Source organism: Gossypium raimondii, chromosome 2 (assembly GCF_025698545.1).
Source record: "Gossypium raimondii isolate GPD5lz chromosome 2, ASM2569854v1, whole genome shotgun sequence".
In the NCBI taxonomy this organism is placed as follows: Eukaryota; Viridiplantae; Streptophyta; class Magnoliopsida; order Malvales; family Malvaceae; genus Gossypium; species Gossypium raimondii.
In genome coordinates, this window is record NC_068566.1 from 3,151,110 (window position 1) to 3,169,466 (window position 18,357).

The following is an 18,357-nucleotide window of genomic DNA, read 5'->3' on the forward strand; positions in this document are numbered from 1 at the left end:
CAAGCAGTGCGAAGAGAGAAAGTCATTAAACATTGGTTTTAACAGTCTAATAACTTAGATGGAAACTTTTGAATAGTTTAGCGACCAAAATAATAACTTATCCATAGTTTAGTGACTAATGGTGTAGTTTACTCTTTTTTTACAACTACAATCAAAATAAAGAATTTTACCGTTATTGAATTGAATAATTAATTTAACAACAAATTAACTATAACCGACATAAATTTGGAAAGAAAACTTACAAATTTGGGTAGGACTTGAACACCAATCTCAAATTTCTGGAAAATTGTATTTGAATGGTTTTAATTTATTTATTCTTCAAACTTTTTGACTCAGGAAACTTTAGCTGAAAAAGCTTTAAAGAAAATTATTTGGTACACTGTTAGTGGAATTTTAAACTTCACAAATAGGGTTAGGGGTTGACAAGAATTTGATAGAAATATAATATAATGTTAAAATATAAATATTAAAAAAGACATATATCAATTTTTTAAAATTAATTGTGAAATAAAACAAATTCATTTTACATACCCTAAAATTATTACCTATAGAAAAGTAGGTCAAAACATCAAACATATCTTTTGAAAAGAAGTAAAAAAGTCATTGTTAAGCTAATAAAATCTTTCAAATGACATTTATCTGAAATATTTAATCACTTTGTTTGAATTAATTATTTTATTTAATATTTATAATCAGTGGATATAACAATATAATAGGGATACATACGTCACATATTAAGTTCAAGGGGAGCTATTCAAATAAATGTCTATCACTTGCTTTTCGAAAGCTCAAACTCGGATGAATTCTATAAATGAACATCCCTTAATCACTAAACCAATCACGAGAGTTTATATGATTTTATTAAATCTTAACTAAAAATTAAAAGGAATATATGCCTATCTTTCACAAGTTATATAACAAAATTTCAAATAATTCATAGACTAATAGAAACGAAAATTGATTGTTTGAACCAGACTAGTTGGGTCAAATCGAGAATCGATCGAAGTATCAGTTCAGAAAAAAGTAATGGATTGGTTGACTTAAGAACCAATACGGACTAATTGTACCGAGCAAAAAAAATAATTGAATCAGAGAATTGAACTTTTTTAATTTTTTAAAATTTTTAATGATTTATTTAATTAGAATAATCAAACCAATTCGACCATCAATCTGATTCTTAAAACCTTTATAAAGTGGTAAATAATTTTGTGTTGCCTTAAATTTTAAAGTTAAATACTTATTATTGGATATCGGATTCAGGTTACAACTTACAAGCCCTTTTTCAGTTTTTCTTTACTCTTTGATAAAAAAAGATAAATCAAGATTTACCTCTTGAACTTTATAAGTTTCTCAATTTAGTCCTAAAACCTTTTTTTTCATAATAATACTGAAACTTAACAATTTTTTTATATTAATCTATGTGATAATGTGGCATTATACTATTGTGTCTCGTTGTCCAAAAATTATATTTTGATCAAAATAAATAATGACATGGTGCTTTTATATTGTGCAATGTCATAAAAAAGAGAGAGTAATTTCTGGTGAATTTGGTTTGGGGCACAAGTTGGCATCCACCAATTTCGCTCGTTAAAACTTGGGCCATGGCGGGATTGTAGTATGGGTGGAGTAATAAATGTTTGGGTAAATTACACTACATGTTACCCAATTATGGCTCAGTTTTTTTTAGTCACCTAATTATGGTTTTTTTTTTAAATTGGTCACTTAATTAGTTAGGTTTGTTTTTTGGTCATTTTCCGTTAAGTCTAGTTAACAATCCAACTAGACCTAAACGTGGGTCGAGTTGGGCCAATACAAAAATTTAGGCTTGCGCTTGTCCCAAAAATCGGGCTTAAAATTTTATCTAAGCCCGACATGTTTATATTAAAAAAATTATATCATTTTATATAAAACAAAATTAAAAATATAAGACATCAAATATTCCAAAAAAATTAAAATAAATATTTCTCAACAAATTGAAAAAACATAAAAAAATTATTTATACTTAAACAACACTAAGATAGTTGCAGCTTAGCAAGCAAATACATCTAAAATAGTAGCAAAATTAATAATAAAATAAAAATTATACAATATTCAAATAATAACAACAAAATAGTAACAATATAATAGTAAACTAGCAGCAAATAGCAACAAAATAGTAGCAAACAGTAGCAAAATAACATTGAAAAAAATTAGGTAAATTTGGGCCAAAAAAATCTTACCTCATTTTTTTGTCCAAACCCATTTTTTTGGCCTATATTTTTGCCAAAATCCTCACTTTTCAGTTGAGTCTTTAGGCTTATGTTGATAGCTTAAAAATTGGTATAGTAACAAATTTAGTACTCAATTTTATATATTATGTCAATTTAGCCATTGTTTTCAAAAATTAGCCCTCAACATTGCGAATTATTTCAATTTGGTTGAAAATTAACCCTCAACGTTGAAAGGAAGGGTATAGCCCTGATATTTTTGGAGCTTTCCAAGCAGGGTTTTGAGGCTGCAAAGTAGCTGAGAGAGCTTGGAGAGATTAGGGTCGTTGCTAAGAATGGGATTCACATCCTTTCCAAGGTCTAGAAAAGGTTCAAGGGTGGATTGGGGTTCATGTGTTGAAGAAATGGGGTTTTTCAGCAGATCTTTTGAAGCTTTTGAAGGGACGTTAGCAGTGAAAATAACTGTTGATTGTCTTGGTATGATGTTTCATTCATCTTTCAGGGATACTGCTTAGGTTCGAAGCTTACTGCATGTGGCGTGAAGGGAGAAAGGAAACTGACAGAACCTCCCAACTACCAGTCCAAACATGACCAAAGCTTTAATTACATTTTTTTTTTTAATTCTTCGTGTCTGTTTATGATTTATGTTTGGGTTCATAATTCTCCCTCCTAATTATCACCAAACAGGGGGCCAATCCTAATAACTATCAACATATGCGACAACCTTCTACTGTTTCTACACCCATTCCAGTTTCCATTCAATTTCTTATCTGCCAACAAACGAAAGTACTTTCAATCCAATTTGTTGTTTGTGAATTAATTTTTTTTAAAAAAATTAACCCTCAATATTGCAAATTATTTCAATTTGGTTAAAAATAAACCCTCAACACTGATTAGGCATTTTGAAACTATAGGTACTATATTAGAACAAATCTTAAAGTACAGGGGCCTTTCATGCCATTATCCCTTTTTTTTAAATTAGGACCAAATTGAAATAATTTGCAATACCAAGGGTTATTTTTAAAAAAACTATGATTAAATTGACACAATATATAAAAGTTGAGGGCTAAATTTATTATTTTTAAGCTGCCAACTCACCCTTCCATTAAATAGTTAATGGCACTTAATGGAAAATAACCCAAAAAGCAAACCCAATTAATTGGGTGACCAATTTAGAAAAATTTATAGTTGGGTGACCAAAAAGGAAATTAGCTCATAGCTAAGTGACCTATGGTGTAGTTTACCCATTAATATATAATTAAGTCTTAGATCAATTAACGAGTTACTGTTATAATTTGAAAGATGTAGATTCAAATACGTCCAAATCTATAATACTTTTTAGTTTAAAGATCAAGAGTTATGGATAATTTTAATATTGTAAAATGACAAGATAAAATAAAAATATTTAGATAATTTTAACATATATTTTTTCAAAAAACTAATTCAATACGCACCACGATGAAATAAAATTGATATAAGTAGATAGATATGTTTAAGGTTTAAACTATTTATTCAAATTTAAATGTCAACTCGAAATTTGAAAAGGTTTTACAAACACCTCGTTTAAAATATAAATGTGTTTGTTTCAATATCTAAAATTGAAATAAGACATATTTTCAATATCTAAAATTGAAATAAGATATATTTTCAGGTGCGAATCTAGCGGGGTTGGTAGGCGTCTAACCTTTTAAGATTTTTAAAATTTTAAATTAGTAAAAATAAAATTGAACTTTGGTCTTTGGCCCCAAAAATAATAAAATTTTAATTTAATCATTTAAAAATTACATATTTATTATCGTAAAAATTACAATTTAATTTCGGCTCCCTAAAAAAATTTACTGGCTTCGCGCCAGCATGTTTTCAAGTTTATAATATGTAATTTAATTTATTTCATATATTATTATAGAAAAATAATTAAATATATATTAAGTTATTTATGTTAAATATTAAATATAATAATTATATTAAAAAAACAAATAATATATGCATAGGCCCGATCCAAACCGATCCGGTGCCGGTCCATCAAGTAAAGAATCTAAATACTTTCGCGCCTAAACCAACCAGAAAACAGCGCCAGAGAGAGGCAAAGCAGAAACGCCTGAAACCGCCGCTACAAACGCTGCTCAAGCCGCCATCACCGTACCAGCACCAGCCAAACGTTAACGGAGCGTTTCCCGTTCTTTCTTCTCCTTAGAGAAGAGGAGCTAATGGTAATTTTATTTTCTTTCAGCGCTTTCTTGTTGTCCACTTGTGTTGCTTGATCTTCACAATTTTTGATGAATTGTTTGTGAAGATGCCTGAAAGAATTTAGGGACTTATACTTTCCGGTATTCAAACTTTATCATTTAATAGATATAAATGTAGACATAAAATAATCAAAACCAATTGGATGGCTTGAAATTACTAGACATATTTATTTTGCTATTGAGTCCTTTTTTGCTTGCAGGAAGTTAATCAACAGGCTAGATGTAGAGAGTTGGCTAAATCGTCCTCATTTTATAGTACAGTTTACTCTGAGGTCATTTAATCTTTTTTTTTCCCTCTATATTTATTCTAATGTCAACCATTTTATGGGTTTTGTTTGGTTTCTCTTGATGAGTTATTTTTATTTGTACAGATAGAAGAGGTTGGATGGGATCATTTGGTGAGGGCGGGAGGAGATCTAAGTTTCCTTATTTTTCGTGTTTTGTAAGTACCCTTTTGATTGTATTGACAATCCATCTAATATGGGAAAGCTTTGGTTTTCGTTTGGAGCATTAGATTTTGTAGTAAACAGCTAGTGCAACTTCCAGGGTTAGTCACATAATCATGATAATCCTTTGGTTTTCTGCAAACGAATGGAATCTGTATATTTTCTTAGGATGGTGATGATAATCTGGGTTATGTAGCTAACCTGCAATATCCAGCTTGGTGCTATCTTTAATTGTTCTCACTGTATCCATTACTAGCTCTTTTTGTACTCCATTCTTATCAATGTTATAATCATGTACTTTTATAAAGATATGGTATTGATACAGAATTGGCTATATCTGAAAACTAAAGGCTTGAATATATTTTCTGAAAATTGATAAACAGTTGATATTGGAGTTATAAAATCCTCAGTATACCATATATTTCTATATACCTGTTAAGATGTTTCTATTGTCGAACTTCGGTATTGGTATTGTAACCCTCTGAGTTTTGTTCTCCTTTTATATTTCATGTTATCCTCTTTGTTTCTAGTTGCTTATCCTGTTATCCTTCTTGTATATTTCGGTGCTAGAGATAAGAAGGGAAGAGTGCATGTTATGGAAATTCAGTTGGATAAAGCTTATCCTAGAGTTCCTCCAATGGTTTCAGCGGTTTGTCTCCTATCTTTTTGGTCTTAATTCTTCCAATGTAGTCCTACAGGTGTTTTATCTTACTCTGCTTTGTTCTCAGGATGTTCCCTATATCTTCAATTTAAAATGGTCAATGAACTCGAGACTGAAAAACTTGGTACAACAGTTTGAGAAGGTATTTGCTTCGACATTTTTGAACCCAATGTAGTTCCATTCTGCTTCAGAACATATTTTTGGTGCCATGGCATGTTTAACTATTGTCAGAACTTTGGTGTTTTCTCTTTGTATCCAGCATCTGGAGAAGCTTCAAGGATTCTGGTCTACCTTGGACGAAATTGACAGGTCTCTTCAGATTGTTGATTCAAAGCAAGCATCTCGTGCCATTCCGAGTCGCCAAATCCACGTAGGTGAGTCATTACTTCATTCCGTCTTCTTTTATGTACATTAAAATTTTCTTGCCCCCTCCTTTATTACTGAACACAAGGTTTAACTATTTGGTACTCAGGAAATGATTGCTTCATCATATTGTTCATCGATATCAATGATCCTAGATCATTACCAGAGTAAGAATTCATATAAAATTATATTAAAAGCTGCTAGCAAGTTGGTTTTGTTCAGCATGAATAACGAATATTTAAGTGTTTGTAGGTGTCGTTTTATGGGTTTAGGTAATACTGTGAACTCCTTGAGAAAGACATGGAAAAGAAATGTTGATAAATGGTATGCCCTTGAGTCTCATCTTAAATTTTTAACTTTTGCACTAGTGAAGTGAACGTGTGGTTAACAGTGGAGGAAGAAAATTACCGAGTTGCGTAATTTTCTGCATGCAATCTGTTAATTCCTTCTCTAGTAACAGAGAATGCCAGAAATTGGAGCCTTGAAGTCTTCCATCTAATTTAAGAGGATAGAAGCTTATAACATCGTGTTGTATAAGGGATAGGTTTCATTCCATTGTACTAACTTTACATAGTCTGATTAATTGTTTAGGGAGAGGGACAAAGCCTTTTTAGAAAATCTTGAGTGTCTTTTGAACACCCAATTGCCAAGGCTTGCTGATGAAGAGACCAACAATCATCTAGATGAATGTGGAATCTGTTATGCTCAATATCTCCCCATTGGTAATGCTTCACATGCTTTAGATGTCTCTGAACTATTGTTTTGAGACTTAATTCTCAAATGTTCCTGTAGGTGATGAGCTTGGACCTCGGACTGGAAGTGCAACTGATTACACTTGTGAGAATAACAGTTGTAGTAAGGCTTTCCACAGCGTGTGCCTAGTCGACTGGTTGAGGTCGATCACGACAACAAGGCAGTAAGTGGAGCTCTTAGTGTACTTGTATCTTTTAAACTACTTCGTGTCGGAGTATAATTTTATTCCTGTCCACTATGTGTTGTGATCAATTCAAAATTAATTGCTTGCGGAATTTCCCGCTTTTGGCATTGGGCTACCTGTCTACCTGAATGATCAAACCTGCAAACAAGTTGGGTCACGTGATACTCGTCTATATCTCCTCCTTTATATCTTATTGATACACCTAGTAGCCTTTAGTAGAGGTAGAATCGACCGTTACTGGCCTCATATTTTTCAGTTGCGACTAGGTATGGTAACACTATTTCTGGAGTCTGATCAAGAGGGACCTACATGAAAGTTGAAGGGGCTATGTTTTTCCTAGCTTTTAAAGGCACTAGTACATTATCCAAAACGTGGTCCAATAAATTGTCGGAGCTACTTTTGTCCGTTAGATTAAATGGGGTGTTAAGGTTTGCTAAGATAGTGATATAGTGCCTTTTTCTCTTTTGTGTTTGTCGTTTGGCAAATGACCCTTCAAGTTACATGATTCATGGTACTGACTTTTCATTCATAGTAAACCGGGTTGCCTTTGAATATGCCTTATTGCTTGTACATACCCCACATTCAAATTAGCTTTGATTATTTGCAATTAGTTTATGAAACGATATTAGCACAAACCTATCTTCAATTTCGACCGTGGCAACTTGGTTGCTTGATTTATGGTTGTGAATGCTTGTGTTGCAGGTCATTCAATGTTCTGTTTGGAAATTGTCCTTATTGCTCAGAGCCAATTGCAGTGAAAATCAATGCCACAAAGAATTAAAGATCTTATAAGTCATAATCTATGATCCTAAGCTGATTCATCCTGTCCCGGAGAACCCTTTCACGAGCAGAAGAGGCGTGTGAAATTCCATTACTGCCAAAGCAGCAAAACTCTGAAGATTAAAGCTTCTCTTGTCCATGCAGGTACCTAAAACCAATTCCGTTTTGCTGAAATAAGAAGCATTCAATGTAGGTTTGTGCCTACTAGCACTGTACTATTACCTTATGACCAACAATGATTTGTGGCATTCCCTTCTTTATGTATTGTCCTGACTTATCTAAGGCATTATTTACTTTGATCAAAAGTGTTTCACTTGATTGGTAGTCTTTCCTTGAATATTGGATTCTTTGTCCCAACACATTCATTTCTTTGCAACTGGTATGTCATATTCCAACAATATGTTACCTCTATTAAATGACTGCTTTTAGCTGGAATTCAAGCATGTTTTGTTTCACTCATTATTCCAACATATTGGATGCAATGACAGAACACTCGGTTCAAATTACTAAATAATTCACACTTGGGACTTCTTGCTTGGGAATTTATTCATGTTTAAATATGGACTAATGAGAAAGGAGTTGTGGAAGATATTGTAGCTTTGCTGCTGCTTCAAAGGATGGCCCTTCCTCTCTTAGCTTTAATGGTGTTTGCCTCCAGAAGGCAATCAATTGGGGGTCATATGAGAATTTATGCCTAGTGGGGCCCTAAACTGTAAAAATCCTAGTAAATAACCCTAGACTGCCAAGTTGTTTATTTCCTTGAGGATGTGAGCTGTTATCATGAATTATAATTTATAACCCCTTTGTTGTGCTCAATGACCAAAAAGGTGGGTATCTAAAATTCTTTTCTTTATCCCCATTATTTTATTCTTTACTAAATTATCTGTTAGAATTAAGTGACCCAAATATTTATTTAAATAAAATACATTGGTAAAATAAAATAAAAGTAAAATTCATATAGAACTACACTTATTTTATTTTATTTTAGAATAAGGTTTTTTAAACGTTATTAAGCTCGATCTATTTGATATTGATTAGAATAAGATGTTTCAATCTTACTACACTCTTATTAGAATATGGTTTTATAAGCCTAGAAATAGACATAGTCTACTCCTCTTGTAATCATTCGAATTTGGCATAGTGAATTATCTTCTCCTTTGCCCGTGGTTTTTTTCTCGAAAGGGTTTCCACGTAAAACTTATGTGTTCTTTATTTTTCTCTCTTTTTCATTGCGATACATTGTCATTACCGATGTTCTATTTTTAACAAATTGGTATCCTAGCTTCCAGGTTGTTCATCTCAATCACGGTAATGGCGTCTTTGAAGAATGAAATTCTGCTGTTGGATCGCAACAACAGATTTGCGTTGTGGCAGATAAAGATGCAGGCAGTTCTTGCACAGATGAACTTAGAGGAAGCCCTGCTAGGGGTAGATAAGATGCCTTCAACATTGATGAAGGAAGAGAAGAAGCGCAAGGATCGAAATGCGTTAACACAGTTACATCTGCATTTGTCTAACAAAATTTTACAGGATGTGATGAAGGAGAAGACTGCCGCTAGATTATGGAAGAGGTTGGAACAAATATGTATGTCGAAAACTCTAACTAGCAAGCTGCATATGAAGCAGCGTCTTTATGCTAATCGTTTGGAGGAAGGTGTGCCTGTGCACAAACACTTAACAGTGTTTAAAGAAATTCTCTCAAACTTGGAGGCGATGAAGGTTCAGTATAATAAGGAAGATCTAGTGTTGGTTCTACTTTGTTCGTTGCCTCCATCTTATTCAACCTTTAGAGATACGATTTTATATAGTCGCGAGTCTCTCAGAGTTGATGAGGTTTATAATTCTTTAACCTCGTATGATAAGATGAAATATCTTGTGGTTAAAATCGACTCTTAGGGAGAGAGTCTCATTGTTCGTGTGAGACAAGATCAGAATGCTAATTATGATCGTGGAAGAGTTAACACAGGAACGGTAATGACCCAAAATTCACAAGCACAAAAAAAATGAGTTATAGGGCCTTCATATTAATAAACTGAGTTCGTAAACAATTATTCGAGTAATCATGAGTCTAGTTGAGTATTTAATTAGGTTCAAATTGGGTGAATTTAACTTAGTTAATAAATATTAGGAAAAATGACTGAATTGAATAAGGTGTGAAAGTCTAATTATAGATTAAAAGAAGATAAGGGGACTAAATAGGCAATTAAGCCTGTTCTAATGAATGAGACGACAAAGCATAAAAATCTTTGATTTTTATGATTGTTTAATTATAAAATATATTATTATTGTTATTATTTTATTATATTATAAATTAAATTGATTATATTATTATATTATGAAATAAATTAAGAAAAGACAAGTGTAAGGTAAAAATAAAATACAAGTGTATTAATTCAAATGAGTACATTTGTATTATATATATAATTAGTAAAAATATATTTTATTATTTATTATTAATTAGTAAAATATTTTTATATGATAAATAAATTGAAATTATGACAAGTGGATGGTGATGATAAAATACAAATTTAAAATATATATATGAACATTTGTAATATTTATATTTGTTATTAATAGATATAATAATAATAATAATTATTATTATTATTATTATTATTATTATTATTATTTAATTGATATTATATTATTAGATTAATGAACAAATTAATAAATTGACAAATGTATAGTGATGGTAAAGTACAAGTGTAATAAATCATATACATACAATTGTAAAATACATATTTATTTACTTAATATTTAAGAAATAATAATTATTAAACTAAAGTAAAATAAAAGCATAAAAAGAAACAAAATAGAAACGAAACAAGGAGAAAAAGAAAGAAAAGAAAAGGAAAAGAAAGAAACGAGAAATAGGGTTTTAAAGCTTGGGGTTTAATTTGGTAAGTCAATTTAGTCCATTTTCTTGTAATTTTGATGTTTTTGGAGTCCTAGAGTTGAATATTATTGAATTTACGTTGAAATTTTAAAATTAGTAGATTTTTAGTAGGGTTTATGTTGAATAAATGATTGAATTAGGGTTTATTTGATGGAATTATTGATTAGAATTGATTTAAGGATTAAATTGTAAACTAGGCTATAAGTTTTGTGTTGTAGGGACTAAATTGAAAGAAATTCAAAATTATGATGAAAATTTGATAGTTAAATTTAAGTTTATATGGAATTTGGACAGAAATAAAATATAAATTGTAATGGGAAAATAGATGAATTTAGTTAGGACTAAAATTGGAATTTAAGTGAAAGTTAAATAGAAATTTAGTATTTAATGTAAATTAGTAATATATTAATGATTGTAAATTATTTTAATTTCCGTAGTTAACAAAGAACCCGAGACATCAACACCGAAAGGAAAGGAAAGGAAAAAGTTATCGATGAGTAATCGCGAAATTCGGGTTTGTATTACTATAATTCAAGTTATTCATTATTAAATATTAATATTAATTTATTTAATTTATGGTAAGTAAATATTGAGGTAAGTAACTTTATTGAATTGAATTTAGAATTGAATTGAATTTTGATTAGTGAATGAAAAAGTGAATTTGATATTGAAAGTAAATTTTGAAATGAAAGTGAACTTGAATTGAGAATTGGAAACCCTATTAACTAGTCGGGCCGAATCGGATATGATTGGCTTGCTATAGGATTGGAAGAGTTCAGGGATACTTCGACCTCAAGTCGATGAGACACTGGGTGTCACTATTTTACTTCGGATAGATTCGATGAGATACTGGGTATCACTTTACTTCGGCTAGGTTGATGGGACACTGGGTGTCAACTTTGCTTCGAACTATCCAATGGGGCACTGGGTGCCAATCTGGTGTGTTTGGTTGGATCCGTGTATCCGCTAAAGTCCGAGTCTGTTAATAGGGGTAATTAATTGAAAAGTTAAATCGAATGAAATGAATCAGTTGAACCATTGAAAAGAAACGTGATTGTGGGATATAATTTAAAAATGTGAATTGAATGTGAAAATGTGAATAGAAAGCATGAACTAAATGTTCATGAGAAAAATAATGGCTTAATGTGATAGTATATGATATTAACTAATGAAAGCCAAATTGAATTGTACATATTGAGAAATGAAAGTTAAATATGAATTCGTTTGGTAAATTTTTTAAAATTAATTGATTTAATTTACTCGGTTATTTTATTATAATTTGAATTATAGTAATACCACTGAGTATGATATACTCAGCAAACGGTTGTTTCCGTGCGTAGGTTAGTAGAAATTAAGGTTCCGGCTCAGCATCTAGAGCGATCTCGACTCCAGTGCAAAATTTAGTGATATAATCTTTCTTTTGGTAAAGTGGCATGTACTTAGGTGTTATATTGGTTACTTAAAAGTGTCTTATGCTTTTGGTTATAAATGATACTAAAATAATATTTTGATACTTGGTGTAATGAAATGGAAATAGAATTATCATAACATATTTGATATATTTGGTAACAAGTTGAAATAGAATGAATGAAGTTTATTAATTTAAATAATATATGCGAATATTTATTTAGTAAATTACTAAGTTGATGTTTAAGATATGTTTAAGTGTATTTGAAAATGAAATTGTATGGATTGTGATATTGGTTTTGAATTGGTTGCGGTTTGAAATTGCGGGAAGGTTAAATATTTATAAAGGGGTTATATTGAGTTTTTTTTAGAAACAAAAAAAAATGAAGTCAATTAGTAATAAAAAATATTTATATGAAATTATGATTATATTATAATATGTTTGTTATTTGTTTAAGAATTATTTGTAGATTGTCTGATATGTCCGGTAATGCCTCGTAACCCTGTTCTAGCGACGGTTTAGGGTTAGGGGGTGTTACAAGAACAGAATCCTCGCTGTAAATCTAAAGGTAGATCGAAGTCTTCAAACAAAGGTATAACTTGTAACTTTTGCAAGAAGAAATGACACATTAAATCTGAGTGTTATAAGCTACAGAATAAGATCAAAAGGGAGGCTACGAATGAAAATGGAAAACAACCAGAAAATTTCGAAAAAGCTGATGTTGTAGAAGACTACAGCGATGGTGAACTTCTAGTCGCTTCTGTCAACAATTCTAAAGTGAGCAAAGAGTGAATCATTGATTCGGGTTGCACCTTCCACATGAGTCTCAATCGGGATTGGTTTACAACTTATGAAACAGTGTTTGAAGGTGTTGTTTTGATGGGAAATAATGCTTTATGTAGAATCATAGGTGTTGGAACAATTAAAGTTAAGATGTTTGATGGAGTTGTCAGAACACTTAGTGGCGTACGAAATGTTCCAGAATTAAAGAGAAATTTAATTTTGTTGAGTACTCTTGATTCAAAAGGGTACAAATACACAGCTGAAAGTGGGGTTTTAAAGATTTCCAAAGGTTCTCTCATTGTGATGAAAGGGTAGAGAAAGACTATCAAGTTATATGTTTTGGAAGGTTCTATTGTTACTGGTGATACAGCTTTCGCATCCTCTTCCTTATTAAATGATGATGATATTACTAAATTTTGGCATATGCGCCTAAGGCAAATGAGTGAGAATGGCATGACAGAATTGAGCAAAAGAAGACTTCTTGATGGGCAAGGAATTTGCAAACTGAAGTTCTGTGAGCACTGCGTTTTTGGGAAGCAAAAGAGAGTTTGATTCACCAGAGGAATCCATAACACGAAGGGAACGTTGGAGTATATTCATTATTATCTGTGAGGGCCATCCAGAGTGCCTTCGAGAGGTGAAGCTAATTATATGCTAACTTTTATTGATAATTTTTCCAAAAAAATTGAGCGTTCTTCTTGAAGCAGAAAAGCGATGTATTTTTCGCATTTAAGTCTTGGAAAATTATGATTGAAAAACAGACGGGAAAACAAATAAAATACTTCTGTATTGACAATGGCTTAGAGTTCTGTTCTGATGAGTTTAATAAACTGTGCAAGTCAGAAGGGATTGTAAGACATTTGACAGTTTGTTATACTCCACAGCAAAATAGCGTTACAGAACGAATGAACAGAACGATCATGAAGAAGGTTCGATGTATGTTGTCAAATGCCAACTTACCAAAGTCATTTTGGACCGAAACAACCTTTACTGCATGTTTTTTGATTAACCAATTTTCATCCATTGCCATTGAGAAAAAGACTCCACAAGAGGTATGGTATGGTAATTCTGTTGACTATTCTGATTTAAAGATCTTTAGGTGTCCTGCGTATACTTATGTTGATAATGGAAAATTGGAAACGAGATCCATTAAATGTGTTTTTCTTTGTTATAAAGCTGGTGTAAAAGGGTATAAGTTATGGTGTCCTGAAAATAGAAAAGGTGTGATTATCAGAGATGTTTTTGATGAAACTGCTATGCTACCTAACTTATCTCTTAAAGACTCTTCTAATAAAGAAAATCAAAAGCAGGTAGAGCATCAGATTAATCCAAAATCTACAATAGAGTCCACTCCTCAAGCCAGTACAAAAATTTAAAATAGAGTTGATGCTTCACCACAATACTCTATCACCAAAAATAGAACTAGAAGAGAAATTAAACCTCCAAAGAAGTATATTGAGGTTGATCTAGTTGCTTATGCTTTAAATGTGGCTGAAGATATAGATGGAAACCAAGAGCCATCTAATTATTCTGATGCGGTTAGTTGTGAAGACTCAGAAAAATAGATGTTTGCTATGTAAGAGGAAATTGAATCACTCCACAAAAATAAAACATGAGATCTTGTGAAACTTCCTAAAGGTAAAAAGGTTGTTCGTTGTAAATGAGTGTTTAAAAAGAAAGAAGAGACTCTAGGAGTTGAAGAACCCAGATATAAAGCAAGGCTTGTTGCAAAGGGTTATAGTCAAATTCCAGGAGTGGATTTCACAGATGTGTTCTCCTCAGTTGTGAAGCATAGTTCGATTCGAGCTTTGCTTGGAATTGTGGACATGCATGATTTGGAGCTTGAGCAGTTAGATGTAAAAACTGCATTTTTGCATGGAGAACTTGAGGATGATATTTACATGCAACAACCAAATGGTTTTACAGTCTCAGAAAAAGAAGACTATGTTTGCTTGTTGAAGAAGTCCCTTTACGGTTTGAAATAGTAACCAAGACAGTGGTACAAGAGGTTTGAATCCTTTATAACTTCTCATGATTTCAAAAGAAGTAGCTTTGATAGTTGTGTTTACTTTAAGAAAAACAGTAATGGTTCTTTTGTGTATCTACTCCTTTATGTTGATGATATGTTGATAGCAGCGAAAGATAAAGAAGAGATAAGAAAGGTCAAAGCCCAACTAAGTGAAGAATTTGAGATGAAAGATTTAGGACCAGCAAAGAAGATACTTGGTATGGAGATTCTCAGAGATAGAAAAATAAGTAAATTGTACCTAAGTCAGAATGGGTACATTGAGAAAGTTCTTTGCAGATTCGATATGCAGAATACTAAGCCTGTTAGTACTCCTTTAGCAGCCCATTTCAGACTTTCATTGGCTTTGTCTCCATAATCAGATAATGAGATTGAGTACATGTCACATGTTCCATACTCTAGTGCAGTGGGATCTCTCATGTATGCTATGGTTTGTTCACGTCCAGATTTATCATATGCAGTCAGTACAGTTAGCAGATACATGGCAAATTCCGGTAAAGAACATTGGAAAACAGTTCAGTGGATTTTAAGATACTTACGAGGTACTACTGATGTTTGCTTACAATTTGGAAGAACTAAAGATAGAGTCATTGGGTATGTTGATATTGATTTTGCTAAAAACCTTGACAGAAGAAGATTTCTCACAGGTTATGTCTTTACAATAGGAGGTTGTACAATCAGTTGGAAAGCTACTTTGCAAACTACAGTTGCTTTGTCTACCACTGAAGTTGAGTACATGGCGATTACTGAGGCTTGTAAAAAAGTCATTTGGTTGAAGGGACTCTTTAGTGAACTCAATGAAGACCTTCAAATTAGTACAGTATTTTGTGACAGTCAGAGTGTTATCTTCCTTACAAAAGATCAATTGTTTTATAAGAGAACAAAACACGTTGATGTTCGGTATCATTTTGTTCGTGATATTATTGCCCGTGGTGATATTGTTGTGAGCAAAATTAGTACTCATAAAAATCTTGTAGATATGATGACTAAGTCACTTCCTATAACCAAGTTTGAGCATTGCTTAGACTTGGTTGGTGTTCATTGTTGAAATTAAACCCTTAAGAAGGGGTTTTATGGAAGAGGTGGAGAACTTGTTCGTTGAGAGTTCGCGATGAAGAACTTGTTCATTGAGAATTCGTGTCAAGGTGGAGATTGTTAGAATTAAGTGACCCGAATTCTTATTTAAATAAAATACATTGGTAAAATAAAATAAAAGTAAAATCCATATAGAACTACACTTCTTTTATTTTATTTTAGAATAAGGTTTTTTAAACATTATTAAGCTCCATCTATTTGATATTGATTAGAATAAGGTGTTTCAATCTTACTACACTCCTATTAGAATATGGTTTTATGAGCCTATAAATAGGCATAGTCTACTCTTCTTATAATCATTCGAATTCGACATAGTGAATTATCTTCTCCTCTGCCCGTGATGCAGTGTGTTTAGCTTACTTTTTATTTCACGCTATAGTATCCTAATTGATTTCGAACAAAAAAAATGCTATTAGAAGTGAAGGAAGCAAGAAGTATCCCTTCACACTGGGACCATTATGAGCTTTTTATGCACTTCGGGGACGACCAAATGAGCCAAATTCTAGCCAACCATTTATAGTGAATAACAGGAAAAACCAAAACAAAAGGGGACCATTCTGAAAATCAATTGAAAGCCAATTACTTCAAACACTAATTTTGAATTTCTAACATTCACTCATTTCCTTGTTTTCATCAACCCGTAAAATGAAGCAGCAAGTAGTTTTTGTCTTAGGCCTGCAAACTCTGAATTGGATAATACAATAATAATAATAAAATACAAGTTTTAAAATTAAATATTTGCACACACGATCACAATTTATTTCCCTTCATAACCCCAATTTTTGCATGGCCCTCTTATAGCATATACATATAGCTATTATGGTACAAAGGGGGGCATATACATCAAAGTATATATGACATGAAACATATTGGTATATCAAATATTCTGGACAGTTCTGTTGGATATGGAATAATGGGAACTCTTGATAGTACTTCATATACCTGCCATGCATTCCGGTGGGGTGACCGGGTACCGAGACTTGTCGGTGCAGTAATCGTAGATCATGTGGTTCATCCGAACCCATCTGTATCTCCTAGCTTCCATGGCATTAAGAGCTTGATAAGCAGTACCTTCCCACCAGTTCCTAGGGTTACTAGCACAATTTGCTGGCCCTGGAACTGGACACCCTTCAATGTCAAAATCCTTGTAATAAGCCAAAAATGGTGCTTTGCTCCAATCAATTTTCTCAAGTCCTCCCCTTGTTGCCCAATCATCAGCTTCCCATAGTGTTGAATATACCCCCATAGGTTGAAATTTTGGGTATGGGATGTTTTTTGCTTCATTGTTCTTGTATACTCTTATTGGCACTTCATCTACATAAAACCTGTTAAGAAAAAGCACCCAAATGGTCAAATTTTAATGTCATATATGCTTATTAATGTCACATTTATAGTTAGATACTGGACTTACACAATATGATGATGGTTCCACATAATTGCGTATGTATGGAAATCAGCAGCTGGATCAAACCAGAGGTTAACCCTTTGTTCTCTATCACCTTTACCATGAGCATATATGTTGGTTTGGACCGTGTATGGTTGCCCGGTTCGGTTTCCCAAGAACTCGAAATCTAGCTCGTCTCTTACGGTGTCCGTATCAGAATTCATCTGCAATACCAGATTACAATGAAAAACAGATTAAAGGTTAAAGGTTATGTCGGTAGGTAGCTTTACGTACGTAAAAGGCGGTGACGGTTCCGGCCGAGTCACCGGGGATAAGCTTGATCTTCATGCTGACACGTCCAAACAAATACCGTCTTTTGGAAGCAAATCCACAGCCTATAAAACAAAATGAATTAACAACACATTATCGAAGGGTTAACACATTTAATCATTGATTATTATTTTTAAAAAGTTAAACCTGAATTTTGGTCTAGAATAAGTTGAATGGCCCTCCCCCCATCGATTTGCTTGATATGGGAATCGGACCAAGTGATTCTAAAATCTTCGAGGAAAGTGGCGGGTCGTCCCGAAACCGAGATCGAACATGCAAGGAAACAAGAGAAGATGAAAAGAAAAGCACTGCTTAGAGTTGCCATTGTCATCAATGTTTTGAACTTAGAAGATTAAATTGTGGTGAATATGTGTATATGTGTATGTATATATATATATATAGGTGGGAGAGATTAAGGTTGATGTAGACCGCTGCATTGAAATAGAAAGTGCCATTCTTAAGTTTAGCTTTCGATACAGCTAATGGCAAGCCGTCTTTAGGCCCTACATACCCCCCAACTGTGCTCTAATTTTGCCCTTTGGGAACCTAATCTTAATGCTTCCACTTCATAACTTTCTCTTTGTTTTTGTTTTCATTCTCCAACCTAACAAGAAAAAGGGATCACAGATATTGAAATTTTACAATTGAATTGATCGTATATACATTGTTTGTCATGTTCCGTCATCACATGAAAATTTGATTAATTTTATATATGGGTGGATAATTTTCTATCTCATGAAATTGATATGGTATGAAGGTGGTGTAGAAAAGGATTGAAGACCAATGAGGTGTGCC

The 18,357-nt window shown here is 32.5% G+C and overlaps 2 protein-coding genes across 4 annotated transcripts; one reads left to right on the top strand and one right to left on the bottom strand.

Annotated features, from left to right (window-relative positions):
• The first annotated feature begins 4,223 nt into the window (after positions 1 to 4,223).
• On the top strand, positions 4,224 to 9,647 carry LOC105787710 (uncharacterized). Of its 3 annotated transcripts, none has more exons than XR_008191782.1 (12): positions 4,224 to 4,417; positions 4,654 to 4,725; positions 4,825 to 4,895; positions 5,470 to 5,548; positions 5,628 to 5,702; positions 5,820 to 5,934; positions 6,033 to 6,090; positions 6,176 to 6,247; positions 6,515 to 6,645; positions 6,716 to 6,839; positions 7,563 to 7,784; positions 8,923 to 9,647. XR_008191782.1 is itself a non-coding variant. In XM_012614233.2 (11 exons), exons 1-11 carry the CDS (start codon positions 4,415 to 4,417, stop codon positions 7,639 to 7,641), a joined length of 879 nt encoding a protein of 292 aa, XP_012469687.1. In that variant the 5' UTR covers positions 4,224 to 4,414; the 3' UTR covers positions 7,642 to 7,964. The 3 variants fall into 3 exon arrangements, 1 of the variants encoding a protein (XP_012469687.1); XR_008191780.1 differs by having other exon boundaries at positions 8,930 to 9,647; XM_012614233.2 differs by lacking the exon at positions 8,923 to 9,647 and having other exon boundaries at positions 7,563 to 7,964.
• A 6,847-nt stretch (positions 9,648 to 16,494) lies between these two features.
• On the bottom strand, positions 16,495 to 17,944 carry LOC105787711 (probable xyloglucan endotransglucosylase/hydrolase protein 6). The gene is made up of 4 exons (XM_012614238.2): positions 17,710 to 17,944; positions 17,527 to 17,627; positions 17,260 to 17,456; positions 16,495 to 17,173 (listed from the first exon to the last, which is right to left on the bottom strand). The coding sequence occupies exons 1-4, from the start codon at positions 17,891 to 17,893 to the stop codon at positions 16,783 to 16,785; spliced, it is 873 nt and encodes a 290-aa protein (XP_012469692.1). The 5' UTR covers positions 17,894 to 17,944; the 3' UTR covers positions 16,495 to 16,782.
• Between the last annotated feature and the right edge of the window lie 413 nt (positions 17,945 to 18,357).

What these genes read in the sequence shown, in the direction of transcription:
- LOC105787711 (XM_012614238.2), bottom strand. Translation starts at nt 17,893, where the DNA reads ATGACAATGGCAACTCTAAGCAGTGCTTTTCTTTTCATCTTCTCTTGT. An exon ending in TATTCTAGACCAAAATTCAG is followed by an intron (nt 17,628 to 17,709) that starts GTTTAACTTTTT and finishes TTTGTTTTATAG; the next exon opens with GCTGTGGATTTGCTTCCAAA. An exon ending in GAACCGTCACCGCCTTTTAC is followed by an intron (nt 17,457 to 17,526) that starts GTACGTAAAGCT and finishes CTGGTATTGCAG; the next exon opens with ATGAATTCTGATACGGACAC.
- LOC105787710 (XM_012614233.2), top strand. An exon ending in GAGTCGCCAAATCCACGTAG is followed by an intron (nt 5,935 to 6,032) that starts GTGAGTCATTAC and finishes TTTGGTACTCAG; the next exon opens with GAAATGATTGCTTCATCATA. An exon ending in GATCCTAGATCATTACCAGA is followed by an intron (nt 6,091 to 6,175) that starts GTAAGAATTCAT and finishes AAGTGTTTGTAG; the next exon opens with GTGTCGTTTTATGGGTTTAG.